Source organism: Trachemys scripta, chromosome 2 (assembly GCF_013100865.1).
Source record: "Trachemys scripta elegans isolate TJP31775 chromosome 2, CAS_Tse_1.0, whole genome shotgun sequence".
NCBI lineage: Eukaryota > Metazoa > Chordata > Testudines > Emydidae > Trachemys > Trachemys scripta.
In genome coordinates this window covers 247753772-247781434 of record NC_048299.1, presented here as the reverse complement: position 1 = coordinate 247781434, position 27663 = coordinate 247753772, and the positions used below count along the sequence as shown (strand labels likewise).

The 27663-nt window shown below is 40.2% G+C and overlaps 1 protein-coding gene and 1 long non-coding RNA gene across 5 annotated transcripts in view; one reads left to right on the top strand and one right to left on the bottom strand.

Moving 5' to 3' along the window:
• Positions 1–149: 149 nt before the first annotated feature.
• LOC117873736 lies at positions 150–10462 on the top strand. Of its 4 annotated transcripts, XR_004644795.1 has the most exons (6): positions 150–365; positions 1072–1258; positions 1524–1604; positions 2677–2731; positions 9974–10056; positions 10167–10462. It is a non-coding gene; the product is annotated as an uncharacterized LOC117873736 (long non-coding RNA). The 4 variants fall into 4 exon arrangements; XR_004644794.1 differs by lacking the exon at positions 150–365 and having other exon boundaries at positions 644–1258; XR_004644797.1 differs by lacking the exons at positions 150–365; positions 1524–1604 and having other exon boundaries at positions 644–1258.
• Positions 10463–26810: 16348 nt separating this feature from the next.
• Positions 26811–27663, bottom strand: part of DCAF13 (DDB1 and CUL4 associated factor 13) — a 43874-nt gene continuing 43021 nt past the window's right edge. Inside the window, exon 11 of the mRNA XM_034763432.1 lies at positions 26811–27449. Coding sequence (XP_034619323.1) covers positions 27362–27449 — 88 coding nt within the window. The 3' untranslated portion in view covers positions 26811–27361. The remainder of the gene's footprint in view (positions 27450–27663) is intronic.

The window sequence follows — 27663 nt, the reverse complement described above, 5'->3', positions numbered from 1 at the left end:
AGGAGCCCTGCTGCCCAAAAGCGCAGAGCGCGGGCAAACCCCTTAGGGTGCACGCGACCCCAGCCGCCGGCAGCTGTAGCCGGCTCATAACTCCACGCCGAGGTCCATGGCGGAGGCTGTGTGTGGGGCGCCGCTGGCGGCCGCCGCCGCCTCCTGCTGCAGGTGCTCCTGCGCGGGCCTCGCCGCCGCCGCGCTCGGCTGCTGGATACAACCCGCCTAACCCATCGCCGCGCTGAGAGCCGGAGTCACGGGAGGGAGCTCCGCGTCCTCCTGCCGGCCCCCCGCCTGGCCCGGAGCGACGCTTCTTCCTGCCGCGGGGGTTACGGGGCTCCGCTTCCCGCGGGCGACCGACGCCCAGCGAGGAGGTGGGGAGAAGGTTTATTATTATTATTGTTATTTATTTATAAATGCACAAAAATGGATGCGATAAAAATCACGCGAGGAAGGACAAGGAGGAGCCAAGCGCCGCGGACGCGCTGGGAGGACCGAGCCCAGCTGCTCAAGGGGCGGACGCACCGAGGGAGGGGGCGGAGAGAGACTGGGCCCAGCAGCCGCTGCCGGGGCTCTCCCGAGAGGCGGGGGTGGAGAAGAGCTAGGGGCAGGGGGAGAGGAGAGCAGAGAGTGAGAGTAGAAAAGGCAGCCAGAGAAATCGGATTAGGGAGAAGGGGGTTACGAGAGGGCGAAGTGGCTGGGAAAGGAGGTGGCGTGAGATACAGCAGCCCCTGGGGAAGGAGGAGATGGGGATGTGGGTGGAGGCGAACTGGAGCAGAAAGCGCGATGGAGCAAAGGTACAAAGGGGGTGGGAGCTAACCGGGTACAGTGCACCGCTGGATGTAAGCAGGGGAAAGCGGTGCACGCCCCTATCTTTATTCACACCCAGGCACATAACCCATAACCGGAAAAGAGTCACAGCAGTACAATTATTAAAAGCATCTGAGCTGAGCTCTGCCCTGACCTGACTGAGGGGTTCTGGAACGGCCGGTGCAGCATCCCGGCTGCTAACGGCTGGAGAGCTCAGGCCTTGGGGAGAGGGCTCAGGTTCTTCTTGACTCAACTTTTCTCCGTTGGAAGCTGATGACAGTACAGGGCCCCACCACTTAGATCCAACACAAAGTGTAGGAGACAGCGAATAAAATACCACCCAACCACAATCCAAACTCGGGTCAGAGAGAAAGAAAAGTCAAATTTGCACATAGCCACGTACCTTACCGATGTTTGTCTGGAAGCGGATTAACCTACTGAAAAGACAACAGCAACGGTGAGTCCTAAAGAAACGAAACAGTAAACATATACTCTTTGAATAATGTAATTCCTCTGAGTTTTCTTTTCTACTCTAACTACTATCTTAATACTCTCCTTCAGTTAATATATCTAACGTCTATTTTCTGTCTCTTACCTAATTTACTCTAATGAATTTCCTGTCTTTCTTGCTTCACTTTCTTTAATATAGTACTTTTATTCTGACTACTTTTCAGTTTATTTCTTTCCCTTGTTCCTTTTAATTACTTTGCTTTCTCCATCAGCGGCTCTTTATCTCCGTTTACCTAAACTACTATTACCCATCACAGACTCTTAACTGGAGCATCATTCCTCAGCTGCACAGGGTAAGATTTGCCCGGAAGTGTATGTGTTGGGGTTGGGGTTCTTTTGAGCCTCCAAAGCAGAAACTCAATGGCGCATTACAATGGAAAAGAAAGGGAAAGGAGGAGGAAGTTTTCATGCACAACTGAATCTTTCTTCTACAATAGGGACCAGGTTGCACTGGAGAAAGCCTCTCAAAGCTCACATACTCATCCCCCACCCCCAATTTCTATAGGAAGCAATCACACCTGGGAAAAGAACCAATGGGTGCCAAAAAATGCCATTTAGCAAAAATAAACGACAAACAACATATCTGGATGCAGATTTAGAGAACCACATTTAGACCAAATCTATTGGTTTTCAATATATTTATTAAAAATACATTAAGATAGTCACCTGACATTCTTTTACATGATGTGTAATAGAAGATATTTCTAGTCAGCTTTATTATTACTACACACTTTATTTGGTGTCCATCAGCATATTAGGAAACTTAAACTGAGAGATTCAAATTCCCAATAAGAGACCAAATAGCATACTCTACTGCTGCCAGCACCCTTTCAACTGGGCTAGGAAACAAAGATTTAACCATATTGAAAAGCCTAAGCAAAGTGATGCCTCTTTCTAAAAGTGGCCAGATTTATCCTTAATTGTGTTTCCAAAAGACATGAATTCTAAGGAACAGCCTCAATATCAAAACCACTCTGCCACCAGCACTCGAAAGTGTCAAGTCTTTGGGACAATAAGTTCTAGTGTGCTGGAGGAACACAGACCAATGGTAGGCTAGATATGGTGGAGCAGTCCTTTCAGTACCATATGCCTAAACCATTCAAGTATAACTGTATAAAAGATAACCAGTGCCTTGAATTTCACCTAGTAAGTCTATTTGTCAGCTGTAGGTGAAAGAAGGATATTCTGTTACCTGATGTGACTTGTATATATAGGAATAGTGAGGAGTCTGGTAAGACCCCGCTTGACTGTGAACCATTTTGACACCAGTTGAGCAGATGCAGTCAAATGATAGAACAACTATAGCTTTCACCAGGTCCTCAAAGCACTTTCATCTGCCAATGAACATTACCTTTGTCTTGCCAGATTGGACTCCAACCAAATGGCTTTCATGCAGTGTCCAGTTTTTGCCAGACACTAGGTAAGTTTCTGGGTCAAAAGAGAGAAAATATAGAGCTAGGTGTCATGAGCATAGGGAATATGTTATAGCCCATATCATCTCATGATCTCTACTTATGGGATAACAGATGTTGAACAGAAGAATCAACAGGACTGGTCCCTGTGGGATTCCCCAAGTTAGCATTCGGAAAGGAGAAGTAATCACTCATCACTCTCTAAGAACAATCAGAAAAATTAGCAGAACCCCACTCTATGACAACTCTCTCCACTCTGCCAGGTCATGAAGCTGTGTCAGTAACTGCTAATATCACAAGGTGGAAGGGATATGAAAAAAAAAGTTTATAAAAATCAATTTAATCTAATCTGGGACCACAAACACTAAAATTGCCTTAATCATAGCTGTTATTAGAGGATGACATCACTATAGGGCAGAGTTAAGGTTGTTTGTGTGCATTACATACATTAACATGTTTAATTTTATTTTAAGTGTAATCTTAACTCTGAATTTTCTAAATTTATGATTGGTTTTGAAAATGTCAATATGCCTATGATTTTTTTACTCTTAAATTACTAATATGTATTCTCAACCTTAGTTTAAAATATCAGATTTCCCCTCTTCCTTCCATATCCTCTGTCAATAAAGTTATAAATAAATCTGAGAATAGGAGCCAAAATCACACACACCTTCAGAGCCTTATCCAGGTATTTAATTTGTAAGTGAAAAGCAAGTTCCAGAGCAGAAAATATTCTATGACTCATTGAAGAAATGGTTCCACTTGACTTTTCTATGCTCCATAGATCTCAAAAAATCTACCTTCTCTTTCTCTCAACAGATCTAGCCATCATTATGCTAATTTTCCTGCAATTAAAGGGAAACATTACCTATTTATGTCCATGTCATCTTGCATATAATTTTCTCTAGTGCTGTTATTGATATCTACATTAGATGGATGACTTACTGTTGAAAATGTACTTGAAGCAAACTTCTTACCACATAGTCCAGAATAACTCCAGCAATAGCAATCCATAATTAAACAAACAAACAAAATATCAATACTGGGTCTTATCAGCTATGGAACTCATTTTCAAGAAACATTAATTAGTAATTCTCTCACTAGTGACGTTTCAAAAATGCTGAGCATGATTTCCAGAGGTCCGGAGCACCTGCAGCTCCTGTTTACTTCAGCTGGATTTGTGGGTGCTCAGCACTTCTGAAAATCAGATTCCCCGTTTTTAATCCTTCTCTTCCAATGTTCTGTTAGACTTGTTCTCCTGCTGCAGAGCCCTCAGCCTAATTTCACTCCAACTGACTGTTGTCAGATACATCCTCCAGTTTCTTTTGGGTGACCTCCATAAATCCCAGTTGCCTAAAGGTATACTCTTATATACTCTTGGGGTTATTAATCCAAGTTTTCTGGTCTCATCCTTCTCCTACAATGTCATGTTGCTTTCTCCAGTTTCTTCAAGATTGCTGCACAAGAGGAGCTCCCAGTGAAATAGCAGCACTTAATTTTGAAAACTCTCACAAACCTCCTTTAATAGAGGTCTGGAATAATTAAATGATGTATGTTGTACTTTAAATGTTGTTAATTCTATCAACAGTATCATGCCCCAATCCTGCAAGATTTATGCACATGCTTAATTTTAAGTACAAATAGTCCCCTTGAACTCAATGTGACTGCTCATATGCTTAAAGTTAAGAAAGTGTGTAAGTTTTTGCAGAATCGGGGACTTACTCATATTTTCTACCTTTAGCTTATGGAACTCATTTCCTTGAGTCAGAGTGTGTTGCTGCAGTACGTCAGCAGAGTCAGTCTGAACTCAATGGAGAATTAAAAACTAATAATTTAAAACAGCCTTTGTTGTAATAGAATGAGAAAGTCTTACCAATATCAAGTTTAGTGGGCAAAAGTTGGTATCGAGTGCCATCCATTACAAGACATAAAAATTACAGGTATGGAAACTAAATTTCTCTTTTACATAAACCACAAAATCTTTTGTATTTTACATGGCAAATTAGTGCTTGGCAACAAGGGTATAAGTCTACAGTGCACCTGCTTAAAAAGTGCAGTGAGCTAAGCTGCAATCTGGGACTTTCACTGTGCTTTAGCAGGGTACACAGTGAGATAGCATGCAGCAAGCTGGTGTGCTGTAGATTCACACGCTGGCTTGCCACACACTAATTCACCATGTAGACAAGCCCTATATTTCATCTGCCATTGCATTGCCCACTTATCAAGCTTTGGTAGGTCTTTCTAAAGTTTCCTGCAGTCATCCCTAGACTTTACTAACCTAAGTAATTTTGCATCATCAAAATTTTTTGCTATTTAACTGCTCAACCCTATTTCCAGATCATTAGTGAATTTCTAGACAAAAATGACATTAAGGATGAGAATACACATCAGTAAACTAGGATAATATACATCAAATGCATGTTATAATTGTACCCAAATCAATGAATGCACAGTTAGGGCACCCAAACAACCTTATCTCTGCCCTGTAGTGGCAGCATGTAATAGCCATATTATATTTGTGGATTATGATTAAGGCATTTTAATGTTTGTAGTCCCAGATTGGATTAAACTGATTTTGAAAGACATCTTAGATGTTTTCCTTTATCCTGGTATCACTCCAGGGCAGAGTTGGTAAGGTGTTAAGTATCCACAGCTACCAATGAAGTCAGTGGGAACTATGGAACCTCAGCATCTGTGAAAATCAGTTATTTAGGCACCTAATATGGGGGTTGTGTTGGTGCCTAATTTATGTATCCAAGTGTTAAAGTATTTACCTGTGGGTGAGTGAGAGTAGACATTTTTCAAACCCCACAACCAATTCTGATTAAAGCATCTAAGGTTTTCAAGTAAGGTTAGCTCTCTTGGAACTGGCATATGGTTTCCTTTGGAATGAAAATATGCCTGAGAGAGATAGTCATAAAAGCTTTTTGTAAGTAAATTTCTAGATAGAAATTTCATTTCTGCCTGGGCTCCACATCTGCCAAGTAGCCACAAAAATCTTTCATGAACCTCATTTAATTCAGATGATAGGTAGAGTGAGAGATGGAAACACTGCTAAACTGCTACCACAAGCAGATCTGTGAAGAGAACAATCAACTCCATTGTATTTAAACAAATAAAATTCTGCATTACAATTTTACCATGGTGTACCATGAGGAAAGGAGCCAGTATCTTATACAAGTTCATTTTATATTCCAAATGCAGAGCCACTAGAATTATAAAGGCTAATATCTAATTGGACAACATTTTTTTCCTTGTGCACTGAGATCATTAGCACTCATCTGACACTTTCTGGTACCTTTTACTGAAGATGGTCCCTGTGGTGCTCACTGACATACCTCAGATTAAAATCAAATATACAAGTGCAGCGTGAAAGTTTATAAAGACCAGCATTAATCAAATCTGGCATTTTACTATGCTAAGGGGAAAATTGCATTAGATGAAATTAGAGTCAGCAAATGCATGGTAATACTACAGTCACTTCTCTCCAGAAGAGTGTCCTGCCAGATAGTAATGGAAAGACTCACACAAGATCTCACTGTATGGTTATATTTTAATACTATTTCCATTGAAACATCTGCATTCATTATAAGAAAGTTAATAAGTACAGATGAGATGTCAAAACATTTTTACTGTATACTGTTAATTAGATTCTCATAAAAGATAATGGGAGAAATATACCTTAGGATTTGTGGATTGTTAAAAAATTAATATCTAATTATTCATTTTGATAGTTGAAAGATTTAAGAGTTTGCCTTCCAGCTTTTTCTGATTGTACAGGGGTTGAATAAAAAGTAACTTGAATACATTATTTATATCTGTGCAAGAGGTGAAGTCCTATACACATGGTTGTTTTGGGAAGTTGGGGAAAGGGATGATAAAATATCAGTTTCCATCTTTGTGATTGCAACTTGCACCTTAAAAAAAAGTTTAAGTGAACTTCATTTCATTAGAGGTGAAGAGAGTTCCTTCAGTTTTAATGAGACTGAAGTATCTATCATTGAGAGATTACATTAGACAGAATGCCAGCCTGCCTTGTACTTTCAAAGCCTGCCTTGTACTTTTTGCATCTTACATAAAATAGGGGTCATGCTTTCAAAATCAGTTTTCCTTGAGATGGAAAGAAAATGAGTAACTGTACTAATATTTATAAAACCCACATAAGTATATTGGAATAGCTATAAGGCCCACAATTCTTTAAGCAGAATCTTACAAAGGAGGTTAAAAGTCTGATGTGGTAGGGGGCCTAAATAGGACACATTGCAGTCAGAATCTACAGATCCCTGTGTACAACAGAGAAGATATTCATTGCAAGTTTCATGGTTTACCACAAGAAAAAAGTGGAATGTACATAGGCTTTGAAGCCTTGGGCATGGCCAGCAGATCTATTCTGGCCCACAAAACCTGTTGTGGGCCAAAACCTACTGGCCCACAAAACATGTTGTGTGTGTAGTTGGTTCCATCCATTTGTAAACCGTAGGCCCCCATAGACTGCTGTAGTGATGTGATTCAGATGCTCACAGGTACATTGGGGATAAGATTCCCCTGACCCTTAGTGTCTGCAAAATTACTGTAGTATCTCAGATGCCTTAATACTCGCCCACATCAATCGCTCTTTTTGACCTAATATTACATTAGAGATGAAGAAAGAAAGAAATTTCTCTCTACCTCCTTTCTCTGGTTCTGCCAGTGTGCATTATCTTCTCTTTGTCTTTTAGACTATATGCTCTTTTAAGTAGGGACTGTCTTTTTTACTGTTTCAAACAGTGATCAGCATGTTGTTGGTGGTTAACAACTAATAAACTAGCAATTATAATTGTTGGCATTTTAACAGTGACTGTTGTGGATTTCACCAGGACCCATCCTTCACAGACTTCTGTTGTCAATGGTATTACAGGCCCATGACAGATATAAAAGAACATCTGATTTTTGTCTATCTTTAGATATTCGTCCACACAGACCAACATTGTCTCTGCACAACAGCCAGGCCTAAAAATTGACTAAAAAGATAAAGGAAATTTGAAGATTATAGATAACAGTGCTGCTTTGCTACAAGTTTTACAATCACTGTGCCCAACAATGAAAGGTTGGGACAGGTTGAAAATTAGCAAGATCACACCAACAAAAATGGTTTCTCCTAACACTACCTTGTTTCAGTGAAACTGGCAACCTCTTGCTAAGGAAACATTAATGATCTAAAGCAATAATGTCACTGTTGACCCCGAGTCCCAGGAAAGTGAAGAGATTAAGAACTTGTGAATTGAGTCAGTGGCTTTCTGTGGGGTTTCCTCCAAACGAGTCAATCATCTGGACAGGGTATACTTGTATTCCATCCTGCATGGATGGGCATCCACTAAGGCTAGAATCTTTGGAAGACTCAAGGAACCATCAAAAGGCTGAAAAGTATGACTCTGAGGACTCTTTGTGGGTTCATATACACAGCAAAGTAAAATCTGCAGCTGGCCATGCCAGCCTACTCAGGCTGTGGGGCTGTTTCATTGCTGTGTAGACTTCTGGGCTCAGGCTGAATCCCAAGTTCTGGGACCTTGATACCCTGCAGGGTCCTAGAGCCCAGGCTCTAGGCTGAGCCCGTAAGTCTACACAGCAATGAAACAGCCCCACAGCCTGAGCTGCACAAGACCGAGTTGACTAGCACTGGCCAGCCGCAGGTGTCTAGTCGCTGTGTAGACATACCCTGTGAATGGAAATATGCAAGTACACATCTTGAAGGTTGGGAGCTGTGAACCAGTATAAAAGATCCTGGGAAGCAGAAGGAGGCTAGGCTGAGCAAACCAAATTTGAAAAGACAGAGGGACACATCGAGATGTCAAAGATCAAGGATGGGTCTCCAGCCCCTTTATTCATTGGAACTAGAAAGTGGCAGGAAAAAGAAGCCCCTTCCTCTAAACTTCAAGGGTACTTTTACCACAGCTCCATGTTGTATTAGGAAGTTCATTTGTTCCAAAAAGGTCTCTCATGAAAGGGTTCCATAGAAAGGGACAGGAAAAGGAGGGAGGCAGTAGGTGAAGACTGAAACCACAGGGGATACACCCCTTGCTTACTATCTCAAAGATCCACTAGTCTGAGATTATTCAAAGGTGATTCCCAAAGGTGATTCCAAAGGAGGGGGTGTAAAAGAAAGAGGATCCATAGGAGGTTCTCCCAGGCTCTTGAAACGCATGTCAAAACTGGTTCTTGGAAGACGGTCCATACTATGGGGCAGGCAAGGAGGGAGCAGATGGTCAATGTCTGTGGTACCTCAGCGTTTTTTTTCTTGGAGGCTTAGAAGAGCACTGTTTGGAGGTAGTACTGAGGCTGAAGCTTGTGCTTATAGTATGACTATTAGTTTCTCTGCATTGTGGGGATGTACAGATCCAGGGATAGAAGAGTGGCTTTAATGTCCTGGAGACCGTGAAGTGGTGGTGGTGGTGGTGTTGAATAGGTTGGTTTTCTCCAAACTGGTTTTCTATGATTGTTTTGACCTCGTGTGGGCTCCCAGATGCCTGGTACCAGGAAAAACATCTTATGGCAATAGTACATGCCATAGTCTGTGCCTCCACGTCAGAGCTGTCAAGGGCTCTCTGCCATAAATGTCTTTTATTCCTTAGTGTTTTTTTCAGTCATTTATCCATCATGCTGGATATTCTATGCCAAAATAAAAAAAAATCATACTCCAGGGGCAAGGCTTGGTAGTTGGCATAGACCTTATGGTTATGGCTGAAAAGAACTAGCCTCTTTGGAATCTTCTCACAAAGTCAGGTGCTGATAGAAATATTCAAGCCCCTCCTTGGGATCTGGTACTTTCTATCCCCTCTCTTTGTAGTGGTTGAAATAGAAACAGGAGTGTGGCAGAACACCTTAGCAGGCTGGAGGAGACCCTCATTGATGGCCACTGCTATTTAGCCCAGTGTCACCTTCCAGAAAGAGTATTAAGGTTTTTAATCTAACTTCTCTGTGAGTATGCTGTGAGCATAACATTGGGAACCAAGGGTCTTGGTGCCACAGATGGTGCTGGAGTGCTTTGCAACAGTTAGTACCCAAGGGCAGAATGACCCCTGTGGGACAAAGAAAGAGTCAGTCAATTTGCTCTTCAGTGCCAAGGTACCGGGAAGTGATTCAGAGCCAGAGGTCTTAATTGTTGTAGTGTGAGGAGAAGTCTTGAGTTTTTTTACTCAGGGTTTGGGTAACAGTAAGTGCTCTGCACCTGGATTCTTGATTGGAACACCACTCTTTTCTCCCCCTTTCTGAAGGCACAGAAACCGTTGAGGAATGTGGTCTATAGGAAGAGACCACTGGAGAGGTAGAGGAGGAAATGCAGCTGGCTGGTGTTGAGGTGAGATGAGGCTGATCCTTTCCAGGTTTCTAGGGGGCGGGAACTGGAGCTTTATGGTTCTTTCCAGCAGGAATAATTTTAGCTCTCTGTTCTTGATGGTTCTTTTGCAGAATGAGCAACATGGAAAGCAACACTCTGCTATGTGTCCTACTCCTAGGCAGATGAGACATTGGGAGTGGCCATCATTAACGGGCATGGCACAATCAAATGAGCAGTTCTTAAAGCCGGATAGAATGCACCATGATGGAGGAGTACCCCCTGGATGGGGGTGAAGGAGTGTCTCACTACACATACCCCTTAAAAGGTTTGTGTTTATGTGACATTATTGACACGAACTGTGACCATATAGACCATTGTTGCAACCAAGGTCATATAGTGGCACCAAATCTTGTACAGGGGAGGTCAAGTGGGGTGTCTATGACAAGGTTATGGTTTGCTGGTTATGATTATACTATCTGTATGCATGTATCATTTTTGTATTTAAAGTTATAAGTATTGGCTCTATACTGTCTGTATTTCAAACTTGTGCTATGTTTCTGGGTGACACCGCACACAATTTGGCATCAGCACTGCCTAGCTTGCTTGATGACCCATTAAGGACCATTAGCTATACAACTGACCCATTGAGAGAAGGCAGATATATCTTGTGATTCAGCAAGGAATGTAGGGACATGCCTATGGCCAGAACTCTAAGGTTTTTCCATGCCATGTACTAGATAGCTTGTCTTTGGAACAAAGAAAACAGAGGCCACATGGCAAGAGACTATAAAAGACTGCTGCATCTCCTCCATCTTGTCTTCAATCTTGCTTCTGACCTGTGGAGGAACTTTACTACAAACTGAAGCTCTGAATAAAGGACTGAATGACCCATCCCAGCTGTGGATGTATGCCAAGTCTCTGGAGTACATTTGAACCTGTAGTTTATTCCATCACCGTTACAAGCCTGAACCAAGAACTTTGCCATTACTGTGTGTAATTGATTCCATTTAACTAATTTTAGCTCACGTCTATATTTCTTTCTTTTATGAATAAACCTTTAAATTTTAGATTCTAAAGGATTGGCAACAGCATGATTTGTGGGTAAGATCTGAGTTGTATATTGAGCTGGGTCTGGGGCTTGGTCCTTTGGGATCAAGAGATCCTTTTTTCTTTTACTGGGATATTGGTTTTCATAACCATTCGTCCCCATAATGAGTGGTACTGGAGGTGATACTGGGAAACTGGAGTGTCTAAGGGAATTGCTTGTACGACTTATGGTTAGCTAGTGGGGTGAAACCAAAGACCTCTCTGTTTAGCTGGTTTGGTGTGCCTTAATGGTAAAGGAAAACCAGTCTTGGGCTGTAACTGCCCTGCTCTAAGCAATTTGTCCTGAATTGATACTCTCAGTTGTGTCCCACCCGAGGCAGCAACATTACAATTTATTTTAAGCCAACAGGCAAAAAAACAATAACTAATACTAAAAATAAAAATAAACTAGGACCAAAGATCCCAAAACAAAATGAACTAGAAGTAGTAGCTGTGTCACAAAAGAACACAAATACTGCTGGTGTTCCATCTTTTCCCATGGGTGGTAAGAAGAAATTAAGTGGCAGCTGAGGCCATTTTGCCCTTTATGCCCTCAGCTTCGGTGGCTTGGAGGACTTGAGGGGTGCAGCTGCAACCACAATGGATACTGCTATTCAAAAATAATCCAATCTCATGTGCTGAGCCCCCAAGGGTGGACAATCACTCAAAGAAGAATCTACATTCAATTAGCTTTTTCCTGCCCAATCTGTAATGTCTCAAACAAAATGTTAAGCCACTTAAAACTAAGACTGGATGACCTGGAGTACCATATGTTAATCATGGCTGTGACCCCAAAATCCCAAACCATAATCTTAAATTCCTTAGTAAATGTATTGTCATCCCCAGAATCAGTTAACTCATGAGAACAGATTACTTAAAGATAAAGCATCCACTGGAGAAAAAGAAATAAACACAAAAATATAAACTAAATTAAACACAGATCAATGAGGGAGTCAAACTCCTATGCAGTGAGAGGGCATAACCAAGGACTCACATTTTCACATGGCTTCTTTGTTTGCTTTCACTTTCTCCCTCTTTGGGTTGGTTTCCTCTTTTGTTCTCCCTACCCCTTTCTTGTCTTCACTGCACTCATACTGCTCTTTCAAGCATTTATTTAGGCTTCCTATTACATTTCTGCCTTAATTTTCTGTGTTTGTTGCCTCCTCAAGGGGGTTCAGCAGTTGTTATTATGCTTTCTTCAGTAATAATGAATAATAATAATATTCATGTCAACCTCTCTCCCTAGCTACCCTCTCCTAACTTAGCCCGTCCCACAATTGCCATTCCCTATCTGGCCCTCTCCCGTGTTGGAATCAATCTCCTGATTAAAAGGGCTGCACCCAAGACATTGAGTTTGCTTTTGGACCAGTAGTAAGTAGACAGTTACAACACCAGCAAAAAGCAGAAAGGGGAAGGCAATGGCCTGGCAGCAATACAAAAGGAAGGCAGTGGAGGACAAGAGTAACAGTAGAATGGAAAGGGTATGGTGTACAGGAGGGAAGGGTGTTAGACAATGAAAAAGAACATGGAGAGGCTGGAGAAAGCAACATGACTGGAGAAGCAATGGAAAACTGTACAGGGCATAAATCCGTGACTCAAATCCATATATAGAAAATAAACAAACAGGCAAATTTGGTTTATGGGCCTAGACTTCCATTGAGAGTTTCTAGTAACTGTACAAATAAACCATTTGAATTTTACTCCTGTGGTTTTTGACATCACTGCAACTTCTTGTTATAGCCACATTATGCATAATAGCCTGATATTTATTCTGTTTCATGTGTTTGTGGTTGACTTTATTGTTGTAACTGAAAATCTTTAGGAACTTCTTGAAGGACCAGTTGGGATACCAAAAAGTTCCAATTTACAAAATTAGTAATCACACATCCTGCAGCTGTAAGAATTGTAGAGATTTATTTCATAGTCAGAATTTTCTTTTACTTCAATAGAGTACAGAGAATGTATTAAAAAAAAGTTTGCAAAGTAAAACAACATTTAAAAAGTCTACACGGCAAGTGACAAAAGTTGCTTCCTATATGAATTAAACCAAATGAAGACAGACTAGGAGTTTAGAACCCCTTTTTATATTAGATATCTGAGCAAATAATAGGAGGAGCTAAAATAACCAACTTAGTTCTGGGGTTTTGTATATAGTAAAAAATGAGAGCTTGAATGATTTGCAATTTCTTTCTAGTGGTGCTCTCTCAATAAAAGATTTAACTAGTTATTTTAGCATTCTAGTAGGACGTTAACGCTTTCCAAATTGGGTATCAATTTCTTGGTTATTAAGTAAAATTTTAGCAGAAACCTTTTTTCAAAAACTCTCTTATACTGCATTTAGTGAAGACTATTTCTAATCTATTCTGTCTGGGTTTTATGCCATGCCTATTACCATGATATCTGAGTTTGTTGGTATCTCTATCCCATTACATTTTGACCCAGCCCCATCTTCATTATGAGGATATGTCTGCTGCACATGGAGCTCAGTAAAATTGCATGTCTAACATACAGTTTGCATAAAGGGGATAAAATAAAGCTGCAAAAACAAAAAAGTCATATGCTTGATGCAGCAAATTAGCATATGCTGCTTCATAATTCTAAAAATTGTCATTGGGCCAGAGTTCTGCTTTTTACTCTTTTCATTCCTGAAAGAAAAACAATCTTGACTAAACCTTAGTTTGAAGTCACACTTAGACTTTCCCAACAATTGTATTAAATTTATTCCACAATTTGACATAAATATCCTAATCCAATTACCTACTCCATGCTTCTTTAATTTTGGATAGTGAACATTTACTGCTCAGGATATTTGTATTGAAGCAGCTGGATTCTTATGGACAGCCATAACAACTAGGATTATTTAAAAGCACTGGCTTATCAGGAATGTTCTCATATTTCCCAATTTAAAATTCTCTATTGAGAATGACGCAACTGCAAATATTGTCAGTGGTTTTCTTTGCCAAGGTTACATTTTGCCTTAAGTGATGCAAAAGAACACAGGCTCTATTCCTGAAATAGCTGGTCTATAAATACGACACCTTTAGTTTTCCAGCTGAACCACTGAATCTTTTCACCATCAGCCTTAAATGCTGGATCATACCCCTTTCGAAATAAACAAACAGATTTTTTCCCCCCCAATTATTTTACCTTAGATGGCAATAGGAAAATTTGTACTGATTTTTCCTGTCATCACTGCTCAAAATTAGGGAGGAAAACTGCTGGTATGCTCCTTCCCTCCTCCTCTGTGACTTGATACTCCCATCTCCCTACAATACCAAACCTCTGCCTTTTGGCCACCTCAGTGCCCGCCAACAAAACCCCTGCTGCACTCTGGTAATCACCCCTCCACCTATAAGGCTCTCCTCTCCTCTGATCCTCCAGCATTTTAGATGCCAGATATTGTTTCCCATGATGCCTTTCCCAGGCACTACAGATACCAGACTCCCTTTGGTGTAGACTTGCAGACCAGTAACCCCAGTCTCAATTAGAAATAATTACCCAGAAGGAGCTGAAAGTGTATAGACAAACCAAACACATGGTAGAATATGCAGGAATCATTCATTTCAGAGCTCAAAGATCATCATTTCTTAGGGGAATGTTCCACCAGAGAATATTTTATGGCAGAATTGTCAGTAATAATGCTGAAAAAGCAGAAATGTTCTATAAATATTTCTGTCCTATTGGGAAAAAGCCTGATAATGTAGTCATATCAGATGATGATGATGATGACAACGACAAAACACTTTCCTTTCCAACAGTCAAGAGGATGTTAAACAGCAGTTACTAATGTTAGACATTTTTAAATCAGCAGATCCAGATAACTTTCATCCAGGAGTTTTAAGAGTTGGCCAAGGAGCAATAATGTTGATTTTCAATAAGTCTTGGAACACAGAAGACTGGAAGAAAGCTAATGTTTTGCCAATATTTAAATTAAAAGTAAATAGGATTACCCAGGTAATTATAGACCTGGGTATAATTGAATAGAATGGCAGGGTTGGAAGGAACCTCAGGAGGTCATCTAGTCCAACCCCCTGCTCAAAGCAAGACCAATCCCTAGATAGATTTTTGCCCCAGATCCCTAAATGACCCCCTTAAGGATTGAACTCACAACCCTGGGTTTAGCAGGCCAATGCTTAAACCACTGAGCTATCCCTCCCCCTAACATTAATCCTGGCCAAATGGAATGGCTGATACAGGACTCAATTAAATAATGAATTAAAAGAAGGAAACAATTAATGCCAGTCAACATAGATTTAATGGAAAACAGGCCTCATCAACATAACAACTTAAAAAAAATGAGATGAGCTGTTTGGTTGATAAAGTTAATAGCATTGATGTAATATACTTAGATTTCTGTAAAGCCTTTGACTTGGTACCACATGACATTTTGATTAAGAAACTGGAAAGATACAAAATCAACATTCCACACATTACATGGATTAAAAACTGGCTAAGATGTCTCAAAATGTAATTGTAAATGGGAAATCATCATTAAACAAGTGTGTTTCAAGTGAGATCCTGCAGAGGTCAATTCTTAGTCCTATGCTATTCTACATTTTTATCAATGACTTGGAAGAAAAAGTCATCACTGTTAAAGTTTGCTGATGATAAAAATTGTGGGAGCAGTAAATAATGAAGAGGGCAGGTCATGGGATTGCTTGGTAACAATTTTGGCCTACCTGACAATACATCATTTCAAAGAATCAGTGGAGTAGCCGTGTTAGTCTGTATCCACAAAAACCAGGAGTCCAGGGGCACCTTAAAGACTAACAGATTTATTTGGGCATAAGCTTTCGTGGGTAAAAAAACCCCACTTCTTCTTATGCATTTCAAAGAAGTGTATCTGCCACTTTGGATTCCAGTCTCCTCTGCAGGCCTGTCCACTGCTAATAGTTTAAAGACAGTTTAAGAGATTTTGTGCACCTGTGTTTGGAGGACTGATTATAGGCTCAGCACATGATCTTAGGAAGAGCTTGAAGAAGGAGAGATCTAAAGTAACCAAAAGACAAATGGAGGAAAAACCCAACAGATGAGGGATCTGCATTTCTTTGAGCAGACCAATGTACAGGTAGGACAAAACTGCCCTGGCTTCAGATGGATTGCATCCTCCAGTCCTGATTCCAAACTGCTGGAAGGCAACAAAATCATAGCTCCTCAAGAAAGGAAGACTGGGAAAAAGAAAGTGAAATCAATGAGGAGAAACCTGCTAGCTATTTCTTCAAGGGCTATTTATAGTGTGTTGTAAAGGGGTGAACTGAGGATCAGGCTGAAGCCATGTGCCAAGTTCTGAGTATGATTCTGTGTTTTGAACTGCTTGGTGAATACAACATAACGGAAAGAGTGGACTCAAATAAGAGTGGGCCTATAAATCTTTGTGTAGGCCTTAGCCATGTTAACCCAGTGGAAAATAGAGAACAAGACCAAAAGATTATTAGATTTACAGATGGAATCTGAAAGGCAGAGAATGAGGGAGGTTTTCTCTTGGATTTTTAGGCTTGGGATATAGGGAGAGTAGGGATAGGTCTTCATAACAGTGAAATGAGAATTAAACTTGAAGATGAATTGGGGAGCAGAGGCCTACGCCCGATTTTGTCCAGAAAGTACAAAAAAAAAATACAAGTAGAACTTTTCAGTCACACAGGTTGTAGAGAATAAGCAGCAGTAATTACCACTAGAAAGGCAGAGACGCTTGAAAGGGAATTTCTTTAGGTCTGCAGAACCAAATGGAGGTTTCAGGTAGAGAGAAGAGCTCTGATATTGGAAATGTTTTTGGGAATGGGAAACATGTGAATGGACAGCCATAGAACTGTCTCCTCCGTAAAGTCTAATGCCCCCAAAGCCAAGACATGGCTCTTCAGGACTTATAAGGACTCCACTGAGGAATCCAGAAATACATATGATGACGGTAGAAGATTCAGGCCCCATTCTTGGCACCTTAAAAAAAACAAAACAAAACAAAAACAAAAACAAAAACACACTTTTCACGTACCATGTAATAATGGTAAAGAACCAGAGTCAACTTTCTTCTAATACTAAACAAGGAACTTTGCCAGAATAAAAAAAAAAAAACACTATATTATCCCATAAACTATTCTCTCTCTTTGTCTCTGTGTGTTTTACTACAGAGCTGTCTAGAACCTACCCAAACCCCTCCTGTTGCCTGACTTCTTGCTAAAGATTTAACTAAAAAGTACCCCAAACCATACATTTTCTCCCACCCTTCATCTATATAAATAGGGCTTGGCAGAATCTGGGCTTTATTTTTGTTATAATTTCCATCGATAATATCCCTGGTTATTTTTAAGCATTTTTTATTTTTATCTCCATAAATTTTCAGAGTTGCAAAATAAAATGGATTTTATTTTTTATATATTTTAATCTAAATTTTCAGAGCTGCAGGAAATTATGGGGACAGCCAATAATTATTTAATAACAGTAGATGTTGAAATTCAAAAAGTTAAAGCTTTATAACCATTAAAACACAAACCGTCAACATCACATGTCAAAATATACCAGCTTTTACCAGATTGGATCTCCTGGTGTAAGCTTTAGGCAGCATTATGACAATTGAATAAGAAAGCTCTTAGATCTGGCATCTTTAAACTTCGCATTCTTTAAGTAGAACTACTTAGGATGAATATTTACCACTAACATTGACATTTTGCTCTGTCAACCCATAAGAAGGTGAACTGGTCTTACTCTAGTGACTACTGAGGTGGTTACCCTCAGCAAAGCTAGTACATACTTTTTTCTTTCAGTTATGTTCTTCTTGTCATTCTGCCTCACACCGTGACACCACATCAACATTTATGCTCACCACCAGGATTTTGTAAGTTCCTGACATCTTACGTGTCCTTTCAATATGTCACCGTACAAGAACTGTAGTATTAACTACAGTAGGATTGCCATATGTAATGAGACTTTCACCTTCAGAGTCCCCTGCTCCTTCAAAAGAAATCAGAGGTCAGAAGGATGAGACACCCCTAATAAATATATGGGTCAACCATGTCATATAAACCCTGACAGAGCCCGTAGTTGTCCATCAGCAATAATGACTTTTTAAAATCAGTTTTCTTAATGAGGCTGGGAGGCCATTTCAAATGGCACCCATCTGTGTTTTGATATCATCTTAAACTTCTGGAAAATCTGGGTAACCAACAGGATTCCTAAATATAAGATAAAAAGAACAGGAGTACTTGGTGGCACCTTAGAGACTAACAAATTTATTAGAGCATAAGCTTTCGTGGACTACAGCCCACTTCTTCGGATGCATGTTATTCATATAGCTGGAGTAGCGTAACTTAGGTCAACTTACCCCAGTAGTGAAGACAAGCCCTAGAATCCAAAGGTTACCACGAGTTCTACACAGGTCTTCTCAGTCAGCTCCAGGCTAGGGCCACCCACACATAATTCCTGTGGCTTTTCCTCAGCTGCAATCGCCTGCCTAGCTCCTTCATTGCAAGAATTTACTGGAGCTTAACTGCCAGGGACTCCTCAGACAGCACAGTGGTGAAACTAAAAAATAATCAGTCAATATTTTGTACTGACACTCTCTTCCCCTTCCCTTCAGTCCAATGCATTCAGACGAGACCCCCACCTCCCCTCCCTACGAGCATCCTTCTAGACTCTTTAATCTNCAAGTACTCCTGTTCTTTTTGCGGATACAGACTAACACGGCTGCTACTCTAAAACCTGTAAATATAAGATGAGATCTTCACTGGTCTCTTTAGGTTTCTTAAAAGGAGCAGGCAATGTGGAAGACATTATTATTACATGGAAGACGTGTATGATTACATGCCAAACACCCCCTCACAAGCCCTGGAGTAGGGTGCATGCCAGGGACAGAACTGGGGGGTTTGAAGGATGTGCCATGGGTAGAGCACAGTATACAGTGCTGAGGGGACTCTGTGCAGCACTACAGCCTATAGGGCTGCCCAAGGCTGTCCTGGCCAGGTCAACACTTAAAACGTTTGCTGGTATAATAATCTCAGTTAGGGGTGTGATTTTTGTTTTTAACCAACATTTTTATATTGGGAAAAGCCCTAGTGTAGATTGAGGGATACCACCAAAAAAGTGCTTTTGTTGGTATAAACTTTGTCTACACTAGGAGGGTTTGTTAGTATCTCTATATAGGTAAAGCTATTTTGGTGTATAGTTATGCTGGAGGGGGGTTTCTCCAGCCCTCAGAGCAACCCAGGGTTGGGGGAACATAAGTTATCATGAAGCCACTTTAACCCTCCTTCCCCTTGGGCCGTAAGTTCTGTACTGCCCCTACGCGCTGTGAACAATCTCTGGCATTTAAACCAGAGTCTGATGCGGATCTATAACAGATTGTTTATAGCTACAAAATGTATTTCTGTGCCCTATCCCAGATCCACACAGGCAGCCTGAATTTCTAAGGTGCTGAGAACCTGTAGCTTTTGTTAAGTCAATGAGAGCTTGTGTGAGTGCTCAACATCTTCTGTTTTAAATTGTTCATAAAGAGCTGGCACGGTGAAGACAGGGTAAGTATGAATTTCCACCAAAATTTTTATCATACTTCTGAACATCAGTTCAGATATATTTTTAGTGGGTAGCACTTGAACTATGGCTTTGACTTTTTCTAGATTTCTGTGTATTTCCTCTGTACAGCCTTATGGCCAAGATCCATAGCTGAGTTTGTTCTTGCATACATGTCTATTAATTTCAGTCCAGCAGCCTCAATTGCCTTGACAACTTGTTTTAACCTTATATTGTGCTTGTCTTCAGACTTCCCACAAACTGTCATCACTGAAAACTTCCACTCGCTCCTTACAAAACCTAATTTATTTCCTTTTGGAAAATTTTTGGGGAGTTTGTAATGATGGACAAAAGCAATAGCTTCCAAATGGAATTATAAAAGTTGTTGGCTTGACACTGTCAGGGCAGAGTGAAATTTATCAGAATCCACTATGCTCAGGGTTTCCTACACTTTAAATAATAATAATAAATAATAAAAAAAGTGTAGATCACATCTTTATAAAGAATCAATTCCTCTCCCACTCACAATTACACTGACCACCCTCTTTCCATTCACAATTACGTAAGATAACTGGGGCAAACACAGCTAACAACTGCTTACATGGAAAAATAATTCTAGGAAAATGTACTTTTAACAGTCTTCAATATAATTTAGCAGCTGGAAACAAGTGGAGATGCCAACATCATGTAACCAGCTTTCTGCACCTTCTCAGCAATTAGTCCACGGAGCACAATTTCAGAACCTCCAATACAAGTTGTTGGCTGTGGTGACCCCAATAATTATTTACAAAGATGTCAAACACACACTCTGACTTTGTAGCTAGTACAGGCTTTGAATTGTCTCAGGCAATTTACCCGCTCCATTGGGCCATTCTAACCTGGGTCACTTCATCTATGCCTTTCTTTTCCTTTCCCCATCACCAGCATGGCCTCTGCTTTTTGCCCTATTATTCTATATGCCCTGTCTCACTCCTGTCCTTCTCACAAAAGACGCTGAGTCCTTTTTCCTCTAGAAGCTTTCTCCCGGGATACAGAAAGGCCGGGAGAGGAATTTCTAAATCTCAGTCTACACAATGTGCCTGGAAACAGCCTTTTAAAATATGTCAAACTTCAGGTGGGGTTTCATTAATCTTATTAGATATAGAATGGCATTTACTGTCTTTTGAACCTCCCTATCCCAGTATTAGCCACTCATCAAATCTTTACATTCCTTCTCACTCAACTTTTATTCCCTTGATATTATTATTATTATTAATACTTCCCAAAACAACTGTGTTTGGCTATACAGCCAAATTAAATAATAGATATCTCTAGATAGTTATGTAATGAAAAAGCCTTTAAAATTGTGTCCCCACATGAGGCTACAAGTATATTTAAAGGCTTCTCTAAACAGATATGTTATTTCCAAACCCAGATCTATGTTGAGGATAAAATATTTTAAATTTACCCTGTGAATCACTTCCTCCATGTCAAGGATTAATTCTACCACTGGATCCAGGCTATGTTGGTCTGTATGAAGTCAATCAATATTCTTGTGTTATTAAGTTCCTATACAACCTAAATAGGATGCATTATATGGGTAGAATATGCTTAGCCTTTCTGGCTAATGCTTTCAATTAAAAATATAAATACACAATCATTAATTTTACATTGTGTTCATACATATTAATGTTTTGTAAATCAATCAAATATGTGAAATGACAAAGTAATCAGGTTGTGAAGATGCTCTGTAGTCCCAGTGTGGGCATTTGCTAAAGAATAATTGAATTGTTCCACTTCCACTTCCATCAATCAGTTCTTTCATCCCTTCCCTTTTATTACACATACTACACACACTATCAAAAGGGATGCATATACATGCATGATGTATGTGTATTGTACAAAATCTAGAGATCATTTCACCACACAAAATACATCTAGTTTAGATAACTCCACCTATCTTTCTTACGTAATTAATGTATCATCCAATTCAAGCTCGAACCACTTCTAAGCAGCATAACTGATACTAATTATTCAGCAATCTAAATTAAACAGACTTTCATCATAAGCCAATTCGACAGAAACTCACATCCAAGCCTTCATCATATTAAGCAATAGCTCTACAAAAATAATTTTAAAATTGAATATTTGAATATTAGTTCCTGAGCTCTGATCCAGTGGATTTGCCTCTCTGATTTAATATTGTTTTAAGTGTGCAAATGAAATATCTTCAAATAAAATAAATAAATAACCATTCACATTGGGACACTGGCAAAAACTCTAGGAATGTGGTTTACTTTATCTTGACTTCCACTGATTTATGATATTTTCAGAGTCTTCTGTAGCAATTTATTTGGTTCCGGAAATGCAGATCATCATAACACATGCATCCAGTGAAAAAATCTCTTATTTGGTTTAAATTTTAAAAAATATTTCAAAAATCAGCATATTTTAAATGTGTAAGGTTTATTTAATCTGACTAGGATAAGATAGGTATAAAATTTGAAGACAGCTGGAAGTGTGTGCATGATGATGTGGATCTAACTTGTTTGCAAAGCCCTCATCACAGTTCCTTTAATAAAGAACTATTTACATTCATTTCCCTGTTGAAACAGTGTAGGGAAGATTGCCCTTTCTAAGTAGGATTCAGCCAAGATCTATGTTTGCCATAGCCAATATTTGTCTACTTCTCCTTCACCACATCTTCTGCCATTCTGCCTATTTATAAGCATTATAATATCATGTAAGCAAAATCCTGGAAACAGGATATCAGCATTTTCTTTTAGTTCAAATAAAATACAAAAATATTTAAGCTCATATGTATACATACTATATATAGAGAGAGTTTATATGCATGCACACAGTTTCTATTTTCTTAAGTTGTAAATTCTATAAATTCCTACATATCTCCTTTAGCTAGTGTAAATTTTCATATAAGTGGCCATGACTGGAAAAAAGTCATTTTTTAATTTCTGGAATATCTTCTAAAGGAATTATGCATAAAAGAATAATTGGTGAACAAAGCCAAGTCCTTCTCAGAATAAACAGCCACTAGTTTAATATTCTCCATTTCTATCGGAACATTAGCGTAAGATGACCTTTGTACCACTGAGCAAGGTACTGAAAATAAGCTGCCAGATAACATTCTATCAGAATAGCTGTGATGATATAAAAAGTTGCAGCCCTGGAGCTTTCTAAAAAGGATGATGTCAGTGGTGCTCAAGATAAAATACTAGATATGCATCCTGGATTTAACTGAATTAAACTAGTGTTCAAGACTCCAAAACACAATCTTTGCCACAATTTTTCCACTTGTAAAAAGAGACCACATTTCAGGTGTCTGGTGACAAACTGGATTTTAAGAACACTTCTTAGAAGTACCATTTTTTTAAGCCTTTGCTCTTGGGGGTAGATATAGTTTTTAAAGTTTTGATATGTAGGAAGAAAGGGTCATCAGATTGTTAAAGGAGTGAGGGGAACTGGCCAAGTTAATAAATAGCCAAAACCCAACATCCTTATTCCTCTAGTTTGAAAATTGTGTAGGAAGAATCCAACTAAGTAAAAATGCACTGAACAAAACACCATCCCAGTCCCTCTGCTTGAGTCATTGAGACCCTGATCCTGCTCCATTAAAATCAATGAAAGCTTTGCCACTGACTTCAATGAGCATAGGATCAAACTCTGAAATAATTAGTTGACAGGCAGCAATAGAATATACTGGCTTTTTCCTTCTATCAGCTTCCATGATAGAGAATCTCATGTTGTTTTCAAACAGTTCCATAAATATTTTATTTTTCTCGTCTTTTAAAAACGACATCATGCATGAGCCAATGACAAAATCTACCTCTGTTATAAGTTGTGGTTTTGGTGGAGAGAAACTATTCGACACTTCTGTTATAAACTCTTTGGGCAGGAACTGCCTTTTTGTTCTGTTTGTACAGTGCCTAGCACAATGGGGTCTATAGTAACTTTGCCGGAATTTCAGAGGAGTTATTTTAACTTTTAATCTAGAAGAGGACCTGTATTACCACACCTGATAAAAAAAATGGTTAGTGATAGCTCCATAATGAACCACACAACTGAACAGTTGGACTAGAAGCCTGGACAGAGATCTAAACACACAAGCCTCCACCACGGAGCTGAATAAAAACCTGTTATAGTTAGTAGCTGTAAGAGGACCTCTAAATAGCCTAAGTTACAACCAGCCAAAATACAACTCCCCCATCATACCATAAGTCTATGGATATGTCTTCACAACCTGTTGCAGCGAGCCTCCCAGCCCCAGTCGTCAGATTTGGGGTTGCAGGGCTTGCACTAGCACTCTAAAAATAGCTTGATAGATGGTGCTTTGACTCAGGCTAGAGCTCGGGCTCTGAAACGCCCCCTCCTGCCTCGGCTTCAGAGGCCGAGCTCCAACCTGAGCTGCAACTTCAAAGCACCGTCTATACAGCTATTTTTAGAGCACTAGTGCAAGCTGAACAATCCCAAGTCTGATGACCTGAATTGGGAGGCTCACTGTCTCTACACAGGCTCATGGGCTGTGTAGATTCAGAAGTACCCTAAATTGCCCTTGCATCAAAGGGCCATGGGATGCTTTGAAGTTACAAGTGAAACAGAAATCAAGACGGTTGATACCTTTTCAAAAACAGGTTTATATATACTGGCTGTGTAGACAAGTTGCTCTTGGATCAACCATGGCTTTGCCTTATGCAATGCCAGCCTATTGTTACTGAGTCACAACCTCCCTTACCGTTCCCCCATGGCTCTGGAGAAGGAGTAAATTGCATTGGGTTTACACCACAGAGTATACTCCCAGGCACACAGGCCAGGATAGCCCAAACTGTATCCTGTCACTCCCACCCACCTGTCCATCACTCTGCAGAGCCTGCTTCCTTGCTGCCCTGAACCCTGTGATGTGGGTAGCCAGCAGAGCATGTGACCTCTTATACCCCCACACTGCCATGTTTGCTGATCTGCAATTTGGCCCTTAGTGAGAATTGGGGACCTCTGCCCAGGATAAGGTAACGCATACTCTCCCCAAAGGAAAAAAGAGCAAGCCAGTGGACTCATGGTCTGGCATACACAACCAACAACTGCAGCTTGAGACTGTCACAAAGTGCAAATTGACAAGGCTACTAGATACGTACGTGGATATTAGTTTTATCAGATGTATTAGACAGCTAGCATGAACTACAGTAATATAAATGCCCTGATTGATATTTCCCCAAATCATACAGAAACAAAAAGAATTTGTCCTGGTTGTTTCCAAAAGGCTAACGTCTGCAATTTAACTCAAATCGATTAATAGACTAATTCTGTGACATTCTTCTGAATGGACTCAAGACTAGAAGTCCCATATACAATGTTCATGTAACAACACATTCACATAGGATTTTTATCCCCAGAAGTAGCCACCAAATGACAGATCCTGGTAGTGCAGTGACTGTATGTATAGTACATTTAAAAACTTTAACAATGCTATTTAAGTTTCAAAGTACAGCCCTCCAAATCTGGCATTTCCTAGCTTTTAAGTTGCCCATACAACCTTGATTCTGTTACCTTCAGTATCCAACCTATGCAACAAATAAGGTAGAAGTTCTGCAAGGGACAAAACAGTATGTGATTGTATAATTAAAGACTGTCATAATGAACAGGCAGGTTAGATCTTCTCAGAAAAGGCTGCAAAAACTTTTATAATGGAAAGTGTTCAGCAGCCCAATATGGGGGTTGCTACCAGCTCCCCCTTAATTTGATGTTTGTAGAAGTCATGATGTGGAAGTTACTCTATAGAGATTGCAGCCTTGCTTTGAAAGACTATCTTTACTTTGTCCTGAGAATAAAAACAGTAATCTCTGTATCATCCAGTCAGACATTTCTTAACTGCTGCTTTTTATCTTCATATGACCAATAACTATATGGGCAAAGCAGTAGTAAAGTAAGTAAAGGGGAAGTATAAGGAGAACAAAATATTACCATGCAAATTGGGGTTTGAGCAGGATCTGAAGGCTAACTCCTCTGACTTTCAGTAAAAAGTGTCATGAAGGCATAGAGTTTTCAAAAGTGCCTACAGTCCCATTTTAAAAAGTGACAGGCATTTTGTGGAATTTTCAAAAGCGCTTAGCTCCTAACTCCTATTGAAATTAATGGGCATTTGATAGCTATCTGCTTTTGAAAATCCCTCTGGACCAGTGGTCCCCAAACTGGGGGGCACAGAGGAACACACAGGGGGGTACATGGCAGAACCCAGGCCAGTCCCCATGAGGAGATGGGGAAGGAATGCCACCCAGCTCCCATGTGGGGTGGGGAGGGAGTGCCACCCAGCCCCCAGTCTAGCTTCAGCCCCAGCCACAGCTTCACTTTCCCCCCTGCTCTTCCCCCCAACCCAGCTCTGGCCCCAGCCACACTCCACCCCCTGTTCCACCCCCAGCCCCACTCCACGTTCTGCTCCCAGCCCCCGCTCTATCCCTAGCTCTGCCCCCACCCCAGTTCAGCCTCCATTTCTGCCTTCAGCCCAAGCTTCTCTGCTGAGCCAAGAAGGCAGTAATGGGGGAGAGGGGGCGCAAACGTTCAATTACTGGTAAGGGGGGGGATGCAAGAGGAGAAGTTTGGGCACCACTGCTCTAGACACCTTTCTGTATCTTTAGACACCTCACTATCTGTAAAAATCTGACCATGAGGCACTTAGGCGCCTAAGCCTCACTGAAAGTCAATGATATTTAAGAGTTTAAGTCACAGCTGAAAATGGGACTTGTGTGCTTTTGAAAATTTTACCCAGAATTTTTAATAGTCAAAAGTGATTAGGGCCTCAGTTAATACTCACCCAAAAGGAAGTATCTCCAGCAGCACAGTGCTCCTTAACACCATGTTTTTAACGAAGACATGAGACTAAAGCTCTAAATATTTATGGTCATTAAATATCTCAAAATTTCTGCAAGGACAGAGGTATTAGACCAAGTAGCCTTGTTGAATTCCAGCGTGGATAATTACAATCTGCCCAACTAAATTACTCTGTCATTTCAATAGGAAGCCACTTCCATTTCACTGCTGGGGGTGAAGTGATACCCGCATACAAATTAAAGAACTTTGGGATAAAAGGTATGTTATCAGAGTGGGGGGATTTTATGCAATCTTAAACAAAAGGTTTACAACATATCTCACATGAAGGGAAATTTCAAGGTTTTCTAAGACCTAGATGAGAGAGATACACTGAATAATTTTAAGAGGTTTTAATTAAGTTGAGAAGTAAAGACATTTATTCAACAACTCTATTAATATTATCAGGATACAACAGGCCTTGAAGGTTTTGACTGGGTACACAGGAAAAACCAATAAAGTCCTGTTATTTACGTTGGTCAAAGAATGCTGTTGAATCCCTTCTAATCGAAGGCCTTGGCTACACTCGGGAATTCACAGCAAGTTCACCCTTTTTCTGGTAGGGAAGGTGGCAGGGGAAAGGGCTGATACACTGATGTACCACCCCCACAGTCAAATGTTCTGCTTGTATTACAAATGAAGTTCCACTGGGATATATGGGGTAGATCAGTTTACACCAGCTGCAAGTTTGATTATAGGACTTTAAAGGCGCCAATTTTTCTGACCTCCCAAACTGGATGATGACCTGAGAAATGAAGGGGGATATACAAAGAAGAAAAGTGAGCCGCACCACTTGTGGCAGGGTCTGCAGCAGATCCTCTAACTTTTGTACAGTGTAGCTAATTATTTAAATAAAAGATTACAAACAATGCTATAAGCCAGCAAAAAGTTATTTTACTACAGCCACAATATGCTTCTTCTTTTCTGACACAAATGGTGAGGATCCCGGCTTGCTGTGTTTACGGCGATTCAGTTCCCTGGAAACAGACAGAAGAAAGAGAAAAGTGAGATTGAGAATGTCAGCAGTAGGTGTGTTCAAGTTCAGAAATACTAGCTTCTTGCTTAGAGTACTACAGCAAGTGTTCCACTGCTCCTAAAAATTAATGTCTTCAGAGTCCAAATCAATTTAGGTGGCTGAAATTTATGAAATTTTTCCCTTTAAAAAGGAATACTGGCCATCTGAAAATCCTT